This window comes from Coregonus lavaretus (assembly GCF_964263955.1).
Source record: "Coregonus lavaretus genome assembly, chromosome: 5".
In the NCBI taxonomy this organism is placed as follows: domain Eukaryota; kingdom Metazoa; phylum Chordata; class Actinopteri; order Salmoniformes; family Salmonidae; genus Coregonus; species Coregonus lavaretus.
Window position 1 is genome coordinate 32,948,545 of NC_139992.1, and position 13,095 is coordinate 32,961,639.

At 46.6% G+C, this 13,095-nt stretch overlaps 1 protein-coding gene across 1 annotated transcript in view; it reads right to left on the reverse strand.

Annotated features, from left to right (window-relative positions):
• Nucleotides 1-13,095, reverse strand: part of LOC311129664 (E3 ubiquitin-protein ligase MYCBP2-like) — a 319,573-nt gene that overhangs the window by 37,464 nt on the left and 269,014 nt on the right. The window contains exons 55-62 of the mRNA XM_084162035.1: nt 11,613-11,708; nt 9,315-11,042; nt 8,794-8,963; nt 8,406-8,650; nt 7,885-8,052; nt 6,189-6,346; nt 2,259-2,458; nt 1,420-1,578 (exon numbers count right to left, since the gene is read on the reverse strand). Coding sequence (XP_084018161.1) covers nt 1,420-1,578; nt 2,259-2,458; nt 6,189-6,346; nt 7,885-8,052; nt 8,406-8,650; nt 8,794-8,963; nt 9,315-11,042; nt 11,613-11,708 — 2,924 coding nt within the window. The remainder of the gene's footprint in view (nt 1-1,419; nt 1,579-2,258; nt 2,459-6,188; nt 6,347-7,884; nt 8,053-8,405; nt 8,651-8,793; nt 8,964-9,314; nt 11,043-11,612; nt 11,709-13,095) is intronic.

Sequence of the window (13,095 nt, forward strand, 5' to 3'; positions counted from 1 at the left end):
GATGAAAATTACAGGCCTCTCTCATCTTTTTAAGTGGGAGAACTTGCACAATTGGTGGCTGACTAAATACTTTTTTCCCCCACTGTACCTTAAAAAAATGGTAGGGGCATGGATCAGAAAACCGGTCAGTATCTAGTGTGACCACCTTTTGCCTCATGCAGTGCGACACATATCCTTTGCATAGAGTTAGTTGATCAGGCTGTTGATTGTGACCTGTGGAATGTTGCCCCACTCCTCTTCAATAGCTGTGTGAATTTGCTGGATATGGCGGGAATTGGAACGCACTGTCGTACACGTCGATCCAGAGCATCCCAAACATGCTCAATGGGTGACATGTCTATGCAGGCCATGGAGGAACATGGACATTTTCAGCTTCCAGGAATTGTGTACAGATCCTTGCGACATGGGGCCGTGGATTATCATGCTGAAACATGAGGTGATGGCGGCGGATGAATGGCACGACAATGGACCTCAGGATCTCATCACGGTATCTCTGTGCATTCAAATTGCCATCGATAAAATGCAATTGCCGTTGTCGGTAGCTAATGCCTGTCCATACATTAACCCCACCGCCACCATGGGGCACTCTGTTCACAACGTTGACATCAGCAAACCACTCGCCCACACGACGCCATACACATGGTCTGCGGTTGTGAGGCCGGTTGGACGTACTGCCAAATTCTATTTAACGATGTTGGAAGTGGCTTATGGTAGAGAAATTAACAGTAAATTCTCTGGCAACAGCTCTGGTGGACATTCCTTCAGTCAGCCTGCCAATTGCACACTCCCTCAAAACTTGAGACATCTGTGGTATTTTGTTGTGTGACAAAACTGCACATTTTAGAGTGGCCTTTTATTGTCCCCAGCACCAAGGTGCACCTTTGTAATGATCATGGTGTTTAATCAGCTTCTTGATATGCCACACCTGTCAAGTGGATGGATTATCTTGGCGAAGGTGAAATGCTCACTAACAGGGATGTAAACAAATGTACATTTACATCATTTAGCAGACGCTCTTATCCAGAGTGACTTACAAATTGGTGCATTCAACTTATGATAGCAAGTGGGACAACCACTTTTTTTCTTCTTTTTTTTATGGGGGGGGGGTGGGGGGGGGGGGGGGGTAGAAGGATTACTTTATACTATTCCAGGTATTCCTTAAAGATAATTAAATGTAATATTTTATTCCAGCTAATGAAACACGGGACCAACACTTTACATGTTGCGTTTATATTTTTGTTCAGTGTACATTGAAAAATAAACCATCTGAATATATTGTACCGGTACCTCAAATAAAAACCTTTATTTATCCAGGTTTGTCTCATTGAGATGATGTATTTAGCAAGAGACCTGTTGAAGATAGCAGCAATAAAATGACCCCCCCACCACCCCGGTCCATTTTTCTTAATCAAACATCACCTGCTCCATCACGATTTCCTTGTTCCCGGGGGCTTTGTTTTCTTGCTCCTCCTCATCCTCAGTTTCAAAGGGTGATGGGGTGAGGGAGGCGACAAAGTGCCACAGGATGTCGTGCAGCGAGGTGGTCTGGATCACGTTACACAGCAGCCAGTTGAATGACTGAGGAAGGGGAGAGAGGTAAGATGGTGGCTTTCAGACTCACTTCAGAAAACAGTCCTTTAAATTTCACAGCAAAGACCTGAAGCAATGTATTAATTTACTTTTATATAAAAGTACCAAAAACCAACAATGTACAACGTTGACCAACGTTATCTGTGAGATTTTTTCAGAGTTTGAAGGTAATCAGTTCACATTAGATCACATTAGGCCAGAGAGGGGAGGGACGATCCTATTAAATAAAAAAAGTACAGTGCTTTCTAAACCCCTAACCTAACCTTAACTTAACCTTAACAATACATTTTCTGATCAGTTTCTCATCTCAGATATTGCCTACACTTTTGTCCTTTCTAACAGTGCCGTCTAGCGACTACTGAGGTACCTCAAAGAGGATTACCCAATAGGCTAATCACGTTAGCATTTGAGGTAACGCTGCTAACTGTTGATTTGTGGTATACAACTACAAATGCCCAGCTAGTGTAAGCATGAACTTGGCACTTCGGGCAGCGTGACACATTTTCCTATGAAAATGATAACTGTCCACGGTCTTGTGTATGAGTATCTTTGACGTATCTCCGTGGCCAGCTAGAGTTAGCATTCCCAGGCAGCTTGACACATTTTCTGATGGGAAATGCTAAAATGTCCACTGTCATGTGTACGAGTATCTCTTTGACGGACGTTACCTCCATGGCGAAGACCCTGCAGGCGGACTTGCGCAGGGCGTGCTTCATGGCCACCTCCAAACCCTCCAGGTCGTGGTGCTGGATGACAAAGGCCAGGACAGGCCACTGGAAGTTCCTCTCGCCCTTACTGAGGGATCCGTGGGCCAAAATGAGACGGGACAGTTCCGGGGAGGGGTGGTGCAACAGAGAAGAACCCACTTCTGGAGGGGAGGACAGTGTTACAAATATTATATAAATTAAAGAGGCAAGCAGCAATGCCTCGGTTCAAGCTGTGGGCCCACTGTGCCCCCATCAGGACAAATTGGACACATCGCCCTAGGATTAGCTAATTCTGTACTCCTTACCACACTTGACAAATATCAGAACTCATAATCAAACAGATCGTGCAATCTGCCTTTGATGTATTTTAGACCATTTGTAATGATGTTAACTCCTTTAAACGTATTTTTCTCCAGGAGCACCAAATTGGCACCAAATTTGCCAGACCCCACCCAAGTTCATTGGTTAATGGTGTTTGACATACTAGCCTAGAAAATTTTGCGATGGGAGACATTGGTCCATAGATGCCATTCATCAACTTTTGTGCAGATCGGTCATTCGGTGCAAGAGGATCAGCGTTTTGAGTGTTTTTCACAAAATTCTAAATACCGGAAAATCCATAATGCCTGACTTTATGAGTTCTTGAGGCACATTTGTTCCTTGTGAAGAGAGGGACCTATGTAACAATTTTTAGGACTCTAGCTCACACAGGGTGAGGGGCGTGACCTCGCAAAATGTGCACGTTAAATCGATTGTTATAGCAGCACCATGTGGACAATTGGCATGGCATTACGTGCGAAGGTGTGGCCCAAGGCCCTGTACCACCATCCAAGGTTGCACCCTCCTGGGCCTCACCATCTCACGAGAATGTATATTTTAATTTTGCCTTACGGAAGAAGAGGAACAATAATAATAATAATAATAATAATAATAATAATAATAATTATTATTATTATTATTATTAAAGCTGCAAGCAGCAATGCCAGGGTTCAAGATGTGGGCCCACTGTGCCACCATCAGGACAAATTGTGCACACTGCCCTAGTCTGAGCTACTTCTGTATTCCTTACCACGCTTGCCAATAGATTGTGCTTTTGATGTACACTACATGACCATAAGTATGTGGACGCCTGCTCGTCGAACATCTCATTCCAAAATCATGGGCATTAATATGGAGTTGGTCCCCCCTTTGCTGCTATAACAGCCTCCACTCTTCTGGGAAGGCTTTCCACTAGATGTTGGAACATTGCTGTGGGGACTTGCTTCCATTCAGCCATGAGCATTAGTGAGGTCGGGCACTGATGTTGGGCGATTAGGCCTGGCTCGCAGTCAGCGTTCCAATTCATCCCAAAGGTGTTTGATAGAGTTGCAGGCCAGTCAAGTTCTTCCACACCGATCTCAACCATTTCTATATGGACCTCGCTTTGTGCACGGGGGCATTGTCATGCTGAAACAGGAAAGGGCCTTTCTCAAACTGTTGCCGCAAAGATGGAAGTACAATGACTAGAATGTCATTGTATGCTGTAGCGTTAAGATTTCCCTTCACTGGAACTAAGGGGCCTAGCCCGAACCATGAAAAACAGCCCCACACCATTATTCCTCCTCCACCAAACTTTACAGTTGGCACTATGCATTGGGGCAGGTAGTGTTCTCCTGGCATACACCAAACCCTGATTCATCCGTCGGACTGCCAGATGGTGAAGCGTGATTCATCACTCCAGAGAACGCGTTTCCACTACTCCAGAGTCCAATGGCGGCGAGCTTTACACCACTCCAGCCGACGCGTGGCATTGTGCATGGTGATCTCAGGCTTGTGTGCGGCTGCTCAGCCATGGCAACCCATTTCATGAAGCTCTCGATGAACAGTTATTGTGCTGATGTTGCTTCAAGAGGCAGTTTGGAACTCGGTAGTGAGTGCTACAACCGAGGAAAGACGGTCCCATTCTGTGAGCTTGTGTGGCCTACCACTTCGCAGCTGAGCCGTTGTTGCTACTAGACGTTTCCACTTGTTTGTCTATGAAGATTGCATGGCTGTTTGCTTGATTTTATACACCTGTCAGCAACGGGTGTGGCTGAAATAGCTGAATCCACTAATTTGAAGGGGTATCCACATACTTTTGTATATATAGTGTATTTTGGACCATTTCTAATGATGGACCGGACGGTACCAAATTTGGTATGTAGCATTTATGGACAGAGGAGTAACGTTTTAAATGATTTTCACAAAATTCTAAATGGCGGAAAATTCATCATGGCGGACCTTATGGGTCCATGAGGAAAATGTGTTCCTTGTGAGAAGAGGGACCTACACACTGACTTTTTCAGGACTCTAGGTCATAGGGGGTGAGGGGCGTGACCCTTCAAAGTTTGCAATTTAAATCGCCTGTTGGAGCACCACCTTGTGGCCAATTGGCACGGCATTGCATAAAAGGGTGTGGACTAAGGGCCTTTACTATCATGTCAAGTTGCACCCTCCTCTGACTTACCATCTCACAGGAATTTGCATGTTAATTTTCCTCGCAAGAAGAACTGGTGTAATAATAACAATAATGAACCAGAAGAAACATAATAGGGCAGTGGTCATCAACCATTTTTGAGTCAAGATCACTTTCTGAGTCAAAATGCAAGGTCTACCGCTATTATATATATATTTTTTTACATTACTTTATAAAATGTAAGCCTATGCAGTACTGTAGCAATGAGGTTTGTGCAGTAAGATATAGGCCCAATACACTTTCACCACATAGTGGCTTTGCTTGAATTTCCCTGCCAATGCATTATTGTTCGGACCATTTTTTAAACATCATATATTTAAAAAAATGGAGGTAGGCTATTTATCAGTTGTCGTATTACTTGTGAGGCACAGCTGAGTGAGCATACATTTAAATATTTAGCTTTTTATTTTACTGGGCTAATCGGGCCTGCATCTGATGGTCAGTCTCAGCGGCGGGAGAGAGGAGCAGACTGAGGGCCCGCCTCTCAACGTCCCTCAGCTCTCCCTTTCCTCCGCTGACACTGGCCGAAAAGGGACACCGTCTTAAAGCTGATGGCGAAACAAGTCGCACGCCTCATGTACAAATTCATGTTGTTACTCCTATGAAAACTGAAAGTGAAATATTCCTCAATATTAGAAAAGCTGAATTGGGTGCACCTACTGCCAACAGCGCAAGACCCCAAAAAAATATAGGAACGCAAGGCTTTATCGTTGGGTTTTCTACAGAAATGTTTGGAGATCGACTAGGAACAAACTAGGAACAAACTGGAACAAATATAATAGGGTTTCACCAGCTTAGCTGCTGAACCCCTAATAATAATAAACACCAAGAAATACAATACGGTTTCACCAGCTTCTCTGCTTGAACCCCTAATAATAATAATAATAATAATAATAAACACCAACAAATACAATAGGGTTTCACTGGCTTTGTTGCTTGAACCCCTAACAATAATTATAATAATGAACGCCAACAAATACAATAGGGTTTCATCAGATTCACTGCATGAACCCCTAATAACAAAACAATAAATAAAAATGCCATACTTATTAAATACGGTATTACAAATGTCATGGTAATTGGCAACACTTAGTAATTTGCAACCCTATTCCAGCTAAAATTCACCTGATATTTACAAAGAAACTGATATTTGCTTTGTTATAACAGTGGGGAAGTGGTATAACTCAATAAATCATATGAAAACTAAATAGGACATATTTTAATGTCTTTATCATACAATGACCATTACCATAATACTTGTGTAGTAAATATCAGGTTAATTGGATAATGGTGAGGTGTAGAATAACTATTTTTTGTCTGCATCCAAACCCTTTAGTTCTAATAGTAAGTAGGCACAAAGCCCTCTGGTCTGGTGGTTCAGGGGAAGGTTTACCCACCTGCATTCCCACTGTGGACTCTGCGTCTGGGCACGGCTTTGACCCTGGCCGGGGAGGCCGAGTGCTGCTTGTCATACTCAGAGGCCACTACAGAGTAAGACCTCTGGAACACCATCCGCTTGGACAAGTCACTGTCTGTGATTGGGCTGGTCTCCAGACTGCAAGAGATGAACACAGAGAAATGTTGACCAACAGATATGACACACACTACAACCACATACAGTGAGGGAAAAAAGTATTTGATCACCTGCTGATTTTGTAAGTTTGCCCACTGACAAAGACATGATCAGACGTTTCTTGTAGTTGGCCACCAGGTTTGCACACATCTCAGGAGGGATGTTGTTCCACTCCTCTTTGCAGATCTTCTCCAAGTCATTAAGGTTTTGAGGCTGACGTTTGGCAACTCGAAACTTCAGCTCCCTACCACAGATTTTCTATGAGATTAAGGTCTGGAGACTGGCTAGGCCACTCCAGGGCCTTAATGTGCTTCTTCTTGAGCCACTCCTTTGTTGCCTTGGCCGTGTGTTTTGGGTCATTGTCATGCTGGAATACCCATCCACGATCCATTTTCAATGCCCTGGCTGAAGGATGGAGGTTCTCACCCAAGATTTGACGGTACATGGCCCCATCCATCGTCCCTTTGATGTGGTGAAGTTGTCCTGTCCCCTTAGCAGAAAAACACCCCCAAAGCATAATGTTTCCACCTCCATGTTTGACGGTGGGGATGGTGTTCTTGGGGTCATAGGCAGCATTCCTCCTCCTCCAAACACGGCGAGTTGAGTTGATGCCAAAGAGCTCGATTTTGGTCTCATCTGACCACAACACTTTCTCCCTGTTCTCCTCTGAATCATTCAGATGTTCATTGGCAAACTTCAGACGGGCCTGTATATGTGCTTTCTTGAGCAGGGGGACCTTGCGGGCGCTGCAGGATTTCAGTCCTTCATGGCGTAGTGTGTTAGCAATTGTTTTCTTGGTGACTATGGTCCCAGCTGCCTTGAGATCATTGACAAGATCCTCCCGTGTAGTTCTGGGCTGATTCCTCACCGTTCTCATGATCATTGCAACTCCACAAGGTGAGATCTTGCATGGAGCCCCAGGCCGAGGGAGATTGACAGTTATTTTGTGTTTCTTCCATTTGCGAATAATCGCACCAACTGTTGTCACCTTCTCACCAAGCTGCTTGGCGATGGTCTTGTAGCCCATTCCAGCCTTGTGTAGGTATACAATCTTGTCCCTAACATCCTTGGAGAGCTCTTTGGTCTTGGCCATGGTGGAGAGTTTGGAATCTGATTGATTGATTGCTTCTGTGGACAGGTGTCTTTTATACAGGTAACAAACTGAGATTAGGAGCACTCCCTTTAAGAGTGTGCTCCTAATCTCAGCTCGTTACCTGTATAAAAGACACCTGGGAGCCATGTCAAATACTTATTTCCCTAATTAAAATGCAAATCAATTTATAACATTTTTTACATGCGTTTTTCTGGTGTTTTTTGTTGTTATTCTGTCTCTCACTGTTAAAATAAACCTACCATTAAAATTATAGACTGATCATTTCTTTGTCAGTGGGCAAACGTACAAAATCAGCAGGGGATCAAATACTTTTTTCCCCTCACTGTATAACAAACACAGACATAATCAGTCTGCTCATCTCTACGTTCAAAAAGAGATGTGTGTGTGTTGTCTGTGTGTGTGTTACCTGGGTGGCATGGACTTCATGTTGCTCTTGGGCTCCTCGAACACGTTGCGGCAGGCGTCGGGGGTGACTGAGATGTAGGGCGCAGGGACAGACGTGGAACGCAGGTACCTCATCTCATCCTGGAACAGGTTGTCATCCTGGTACCCACCAAAGTTCTCTGTGTGTTGCCTGGAAGAGGGGAGACAGGTTTTACGTACATATGTAGTTCAAATATTTAGTGTTTAGGTTATGTGGATGCTGCCTCCTAGCAAATAAAGGTTAAGAATTCAATGACTGTTTTCACTGTGTAATATGTCCGTGAGATATGGATAAGACACCATCCACAACCAAAATGTATGATCGTCACTTCAATTAACATGGCCACAGCGCTTTAAGTGTAATGCCGTCCCAAAGGGCATAAAACCAAAAGAGAAGGAGACTGTCTGGGAGGCAAAAATAAAAAGAGATTACCTTAAATGTTTTCACTCCCAGTCTTTACAGTCCTTTTCATTTTGATCATCATCACAATAGCTATCATTTACCTGGCCATCGTCTGCAGGTACAGGCAGCCGATCTTGTTGGGCATCTCGTCGGAGACACCCTCCTTGAGGCTGGGCAGTGTGGAGTGAAGTGGGCGAGGCGGGTGGTGCCACAGCAGGCTGGGCTCGGCAGCGCTGATTAGGGACAGCAGGAAAAGGGCATTGGCACGGATCACCTGGTGGGCCTCCATGGTGGGCAGCGCCCGCGGCGTCTTCACCTGCAGGGGCTTCTTCCTCGACTGCTTCACCTGGATGGGTAGGGAGGGAGGTTAAAGTTAACTGGTGGCTAAGAGGTCAAGTCGAAGTTTGGGGAAACACTTGTAGGCATAATGCATTATGATACAGTTATAATGATGCATTGTAAGACTTGAAGCGTTGAGCAGTACAGTACCTTTTCCCTGGCTGCAGTCTGCTTGTCTCTCAGGTACTTCTCCCTGCAGCGGTCACACACCAGGTACCAGGTACTTCCTCCGATCCCTCCGTCACCACAGTTTCCTGCCCAGCCCCCACAAAAGTGGCCGATGCTGTTGTAGCCCTGGCCTCCCGCGTAGCGACCACAACCTGCCCAAGACAAAACACACCAGATGACGCTAAGATCCACAGACATAAATAGTACATAGAACACATATACACTTATCTCTATGCTAAGATCATATTGAGTAGTGCTGCTGTACTAGCAGAGATACAGTGCAGATAGTGTCATGGGGTTAGCCACCATCCGCCTCGGTATGAAGACATTTTCAGCTTTAAAGCTTTCTTTTCTTCCACACAACCAATAAACAAAATACAGCCTTTCACAGGACTTTCATGTCTGAAGTTTATATGTGAGAGGTAGGCTAACCTCGCACAGTAACATGGCATGTATATATTTCTAACCGTATGGAATAAAGCCAAACCCATCGTTGGTCTTACCTGGGTGGGCCTGCCTCATGTGGTAGGTGACAGGGTAGGGGTGCGAGTCCCCACAAAGCTCACAGATGGTGTCCTTCTCCGGTCCCCCCATGGCCAGCTGGGCCATCTCCCCAAACAGGTTCCCCCTGGGGCGCACCTCCGCCTTCTCTCTTTTCTTCTTCTCCTTCTTGGACTTCTTACTGTCCTTCTCGTTCTCCTTTTTCTTCAGAATGGCGCTGGAGCCCGGGCTGGGAAAAATCATGTTCTGGGTGGCTGCCTTGATGGTCGCCATGGAGATGTCCTCCCAAAATGCAACAAGGTGCTGGAGGGTGAGTGGCAGGATGGACTTGGCCCTCATGAAGGGGTGAGAGGTCATCTCGTAGGAGATGGGCTCCCCCTTGCCGTCCTCACACTTCTCGGGCAGTGGTGGCTCTTTGAGCATGGACAGGACCTTGTTCTTGTTGATGCTGCCCATCTTGGAGATGTCGGGCCCATGTGGGGCAATGTTGAACATATTGAGGGCCGAGGATATCTCCAGTGAGTGGCGGTTCTTCAGCTTGCTCTCCCTCTCCTCTTGGCCGCCCTGGCCACCCAGAGAGCTGCGAATGGGCGCGTGCTCCTTGGTCAGCTCCGGGTTGAACTTGAGGAACGAGGAGCAGGCCATGGCGTCGTGGACGATGCCCTCGTGCCAGAGGAACGCAGCGAAGACCGACCGGGCGCACTCTGCCACCGAGGGCGACATAGCCTGCTTGGTGGGCTCGGCGAGCCTCGATGAGCTCTCGCCCTTGAAGAGCAGGCCCGACTTGTCCTTCTTGGGGCGCACATGGCGGCTGGAGGTCTTGCGGCTGACTTTGGGCGACAAGCGGCTGCTCTCCAGTTCCTCCTTGATGGGCGCCTTGCCGATGCTGAAGTGCACCTTGGAGGAGCCCTCCTCTGTGTTGCTCACCTTAACGTTCTCGTCGTTTCCTTCATCATCATTGGAAAGAAGAGTGCTAGACGCACACACCTCCACCACCTCGCTGTGGAGGTCCTCCTGGGTTACATGGGGCGACGGGGTGCGGTTCTCCGTGTTCCTGTCACCTCCTTTGCTGCTCCTGTCCTTGGGGGGTAGTTTGGGTTTGGGCGAGGTGGACCTTCCCCTCAGTGGCTCCGAGGTGAGAGGGACCTTTTTCCTTAGGGTGTCCGGGTCCAGGGTGTACGAGTCCGACTTGGATCTCTCTCTGGGCAGGTCCAGCCGAGCCTTGGAGGAGGGGCTGACTTTGGGAGGGAGGTTCTGGTCATGGGGTTGGTTCTTGTCTTGTGGCATGTTCTTATCGACTGGTTGGTTCTTGTCTTCTGGCATGTTCTTGTCAATTGGTTGGTTCTTGTCCTGAGCAAGGTTCTTATCATGCTGGGGGGAGGAGGACCCCGGAAAGGAGGTGCTAGAGGGGCTATACCTCCCCGAGGAGGAGGACAGGTCCTTCTGCTTGGGCGAGGAGGAGCGGGAGCCAGGGTTGGGCGATTCGGAGTTACGATCACGCCCGTCGGCCTTCCGCGCCTGCAAGGTGTTATGGTTGGGTGAGTGGGAGCGGCTATGGGAGTCTGACCGCAGCTTGGCTGTGTCCGACCGCAGGATCAGTGCCTCGCTGGCCAACAGGTCTTTGCTTTTGGAGTGGTCCGAGGAGCGACCACCGCGCCCCTCCTGTTTTGGGGAGTGGCTTTCCTGTCGGTGTTTAGAGGCTGGGGACATGGGGCGTGTCCCTGAGTTACCTAGTAGACAGCCACAACATAGAAACAGTTATACTATAACTCATAGAGGTTTACTGTAAAAGGCAGCACATCCAGTTTACTCAGAGTACAACACTCAATATCTAAGGGTCAAAACAAAAGGGATTATGAAAGGGAAGGAAAAATTCAACGAATGGGAGGAAATAATAAGAAACCTCAGACTGTGGAAAGTTGTCGACCAATTCACTTTAGTGACTGCAATTCAGCAGAAGACATAATTGTGGTAGAAATTCTAGAAGAGCCTTGAAATAGTGACTGAGCTTCTTCCAAATTATCTAAATCAACCTAAGCATGTCTGAAAGGTCTGTCCATCTATTTGCTGAAAGCCCCTAACATTGACAGGGGTAGCTAAAGGATCATTGCGCAACAGATGAGAAAAGCCCAGCCCAGCACTGTCCCCTAGGCTAGGTATTATATAATTGGTATTTAGAATGGATCCTGTCTAGGGACATTATTCCCACCCCATGTATCCTGTTGTTCAGCATTAACTGGCTCAGTAACTGACACCCACTGTTCAGTCTGAAGAACGCATGCATTCTGTATGTTACCCACCCTTTTGCCTGAGAGCAGAACCATGCCCAGCCGTGGACACACTGCTTTTGTGCACACACTCTTGAGAATATGCAAAGCTGTGTGATGAAGAACCATCTACAGCGGAAAACAGTGGCAGAAAAGCAAAACACAGGACATGAAGGCAGGGACACCATCACAGAGAGGAAGAGTAAAGCGAGTGCAGGTAAGTAGAGAGAACAGGTAAGGAAACACACCACAGTAAGAAAGAGTGAGGGGGAGAAAGAGTGAGGGGGAGAAAGAGGGAGAGAAAGAGTTAGAGAAAGGAGGGAGAGAGAGAGAGGATGAACATTGAGAGTGCAAAAGACGGACACAGTCAGACCGACAGCTGGAGTTAAGACAGCTATAAGAGAACAGAAAAAAAGAGTAGTAAGAGATGCATTCTTTTTTGGGGGGGGGGGATCATTTAGCAGACGCTCTTATCCAGAGCGACTTACAGTTAGTGAGTGCATACATTTTTTCATACTGGCCCCCCGTGCATGAACTAGGGCTGGGAGACTGCAGTTTGAACCCGGGGCTGAGATAATGCAGTGAATGGAAACATATTGATACATCTCATACTTTATTGATACTTAATAGTTAGAAGAATATCAACTAATCTGACCATGAGATTGTTTCTGATTAGCGCACCACATGTGCTGCAAGTTAAGGTTAGTAAGTTTGGTCATATTGACACATTCTCTAGGCATTTAGTTTAGTGTACCCGTCCGGGAACTTTTTAGAGATTCAGAAATAAAAATAATGAATGAATGTGGTAAATTAATACAGTAACTCGAACACAAAATGATGCTTCCTAAATTCAGATCTGATAGATTACACTACGGTAGTCTACATTTGCAGTGCAGCCCTGGGCTGGTTGAGAGTTCTAAGCAGAGATGGGAGCTGCAGAGCTCATGTTTAAAAGTAGAATCAAAGATATGCATTTACCAAGAGGAGCGGGGTCCTGAGGACATTCGGCAGCGTTCCCATTATTTCACTTAAGGGTTGCGGCGTGACGTTATCCCACTGACATACTGAGGACATTTTAAGAACGTTGCATGATGTTCACAAGGGAGCGTTCTCTGGGGAAACTTTGTCTAGCTCCCTGTATATTCCCAGGATGTCACTGAGGACCATGTCAGGATTTGTTAGGACGTTCAGGACTTTCATTTGACTAGTTTTTAGGACGCCGCGCGATGGTCCCAAGGGAACATTCTCTGGGTGACCTTTTTATAGCTCCCGGTTTGTCCCATTTTTGGGTGGTCCCCAAAAAGTCCCCTGAACATTCTTGGGATGTTGTGTCATGGTCACCTGGAGGTTTTGTCTAGTTCCTGGTTTGTCCAGGGGACATCCTTCACTCTGCTGTCCGACTCATCCCAAACCATCTCAATTGGGTTGAGGTCGGGGGATTGTGGAGGCCAGGTCATCTGATGCAGCACTCCATCACTCTCCTTCTTGGTAAAATAGCCCTTACACAGCCTGGAGG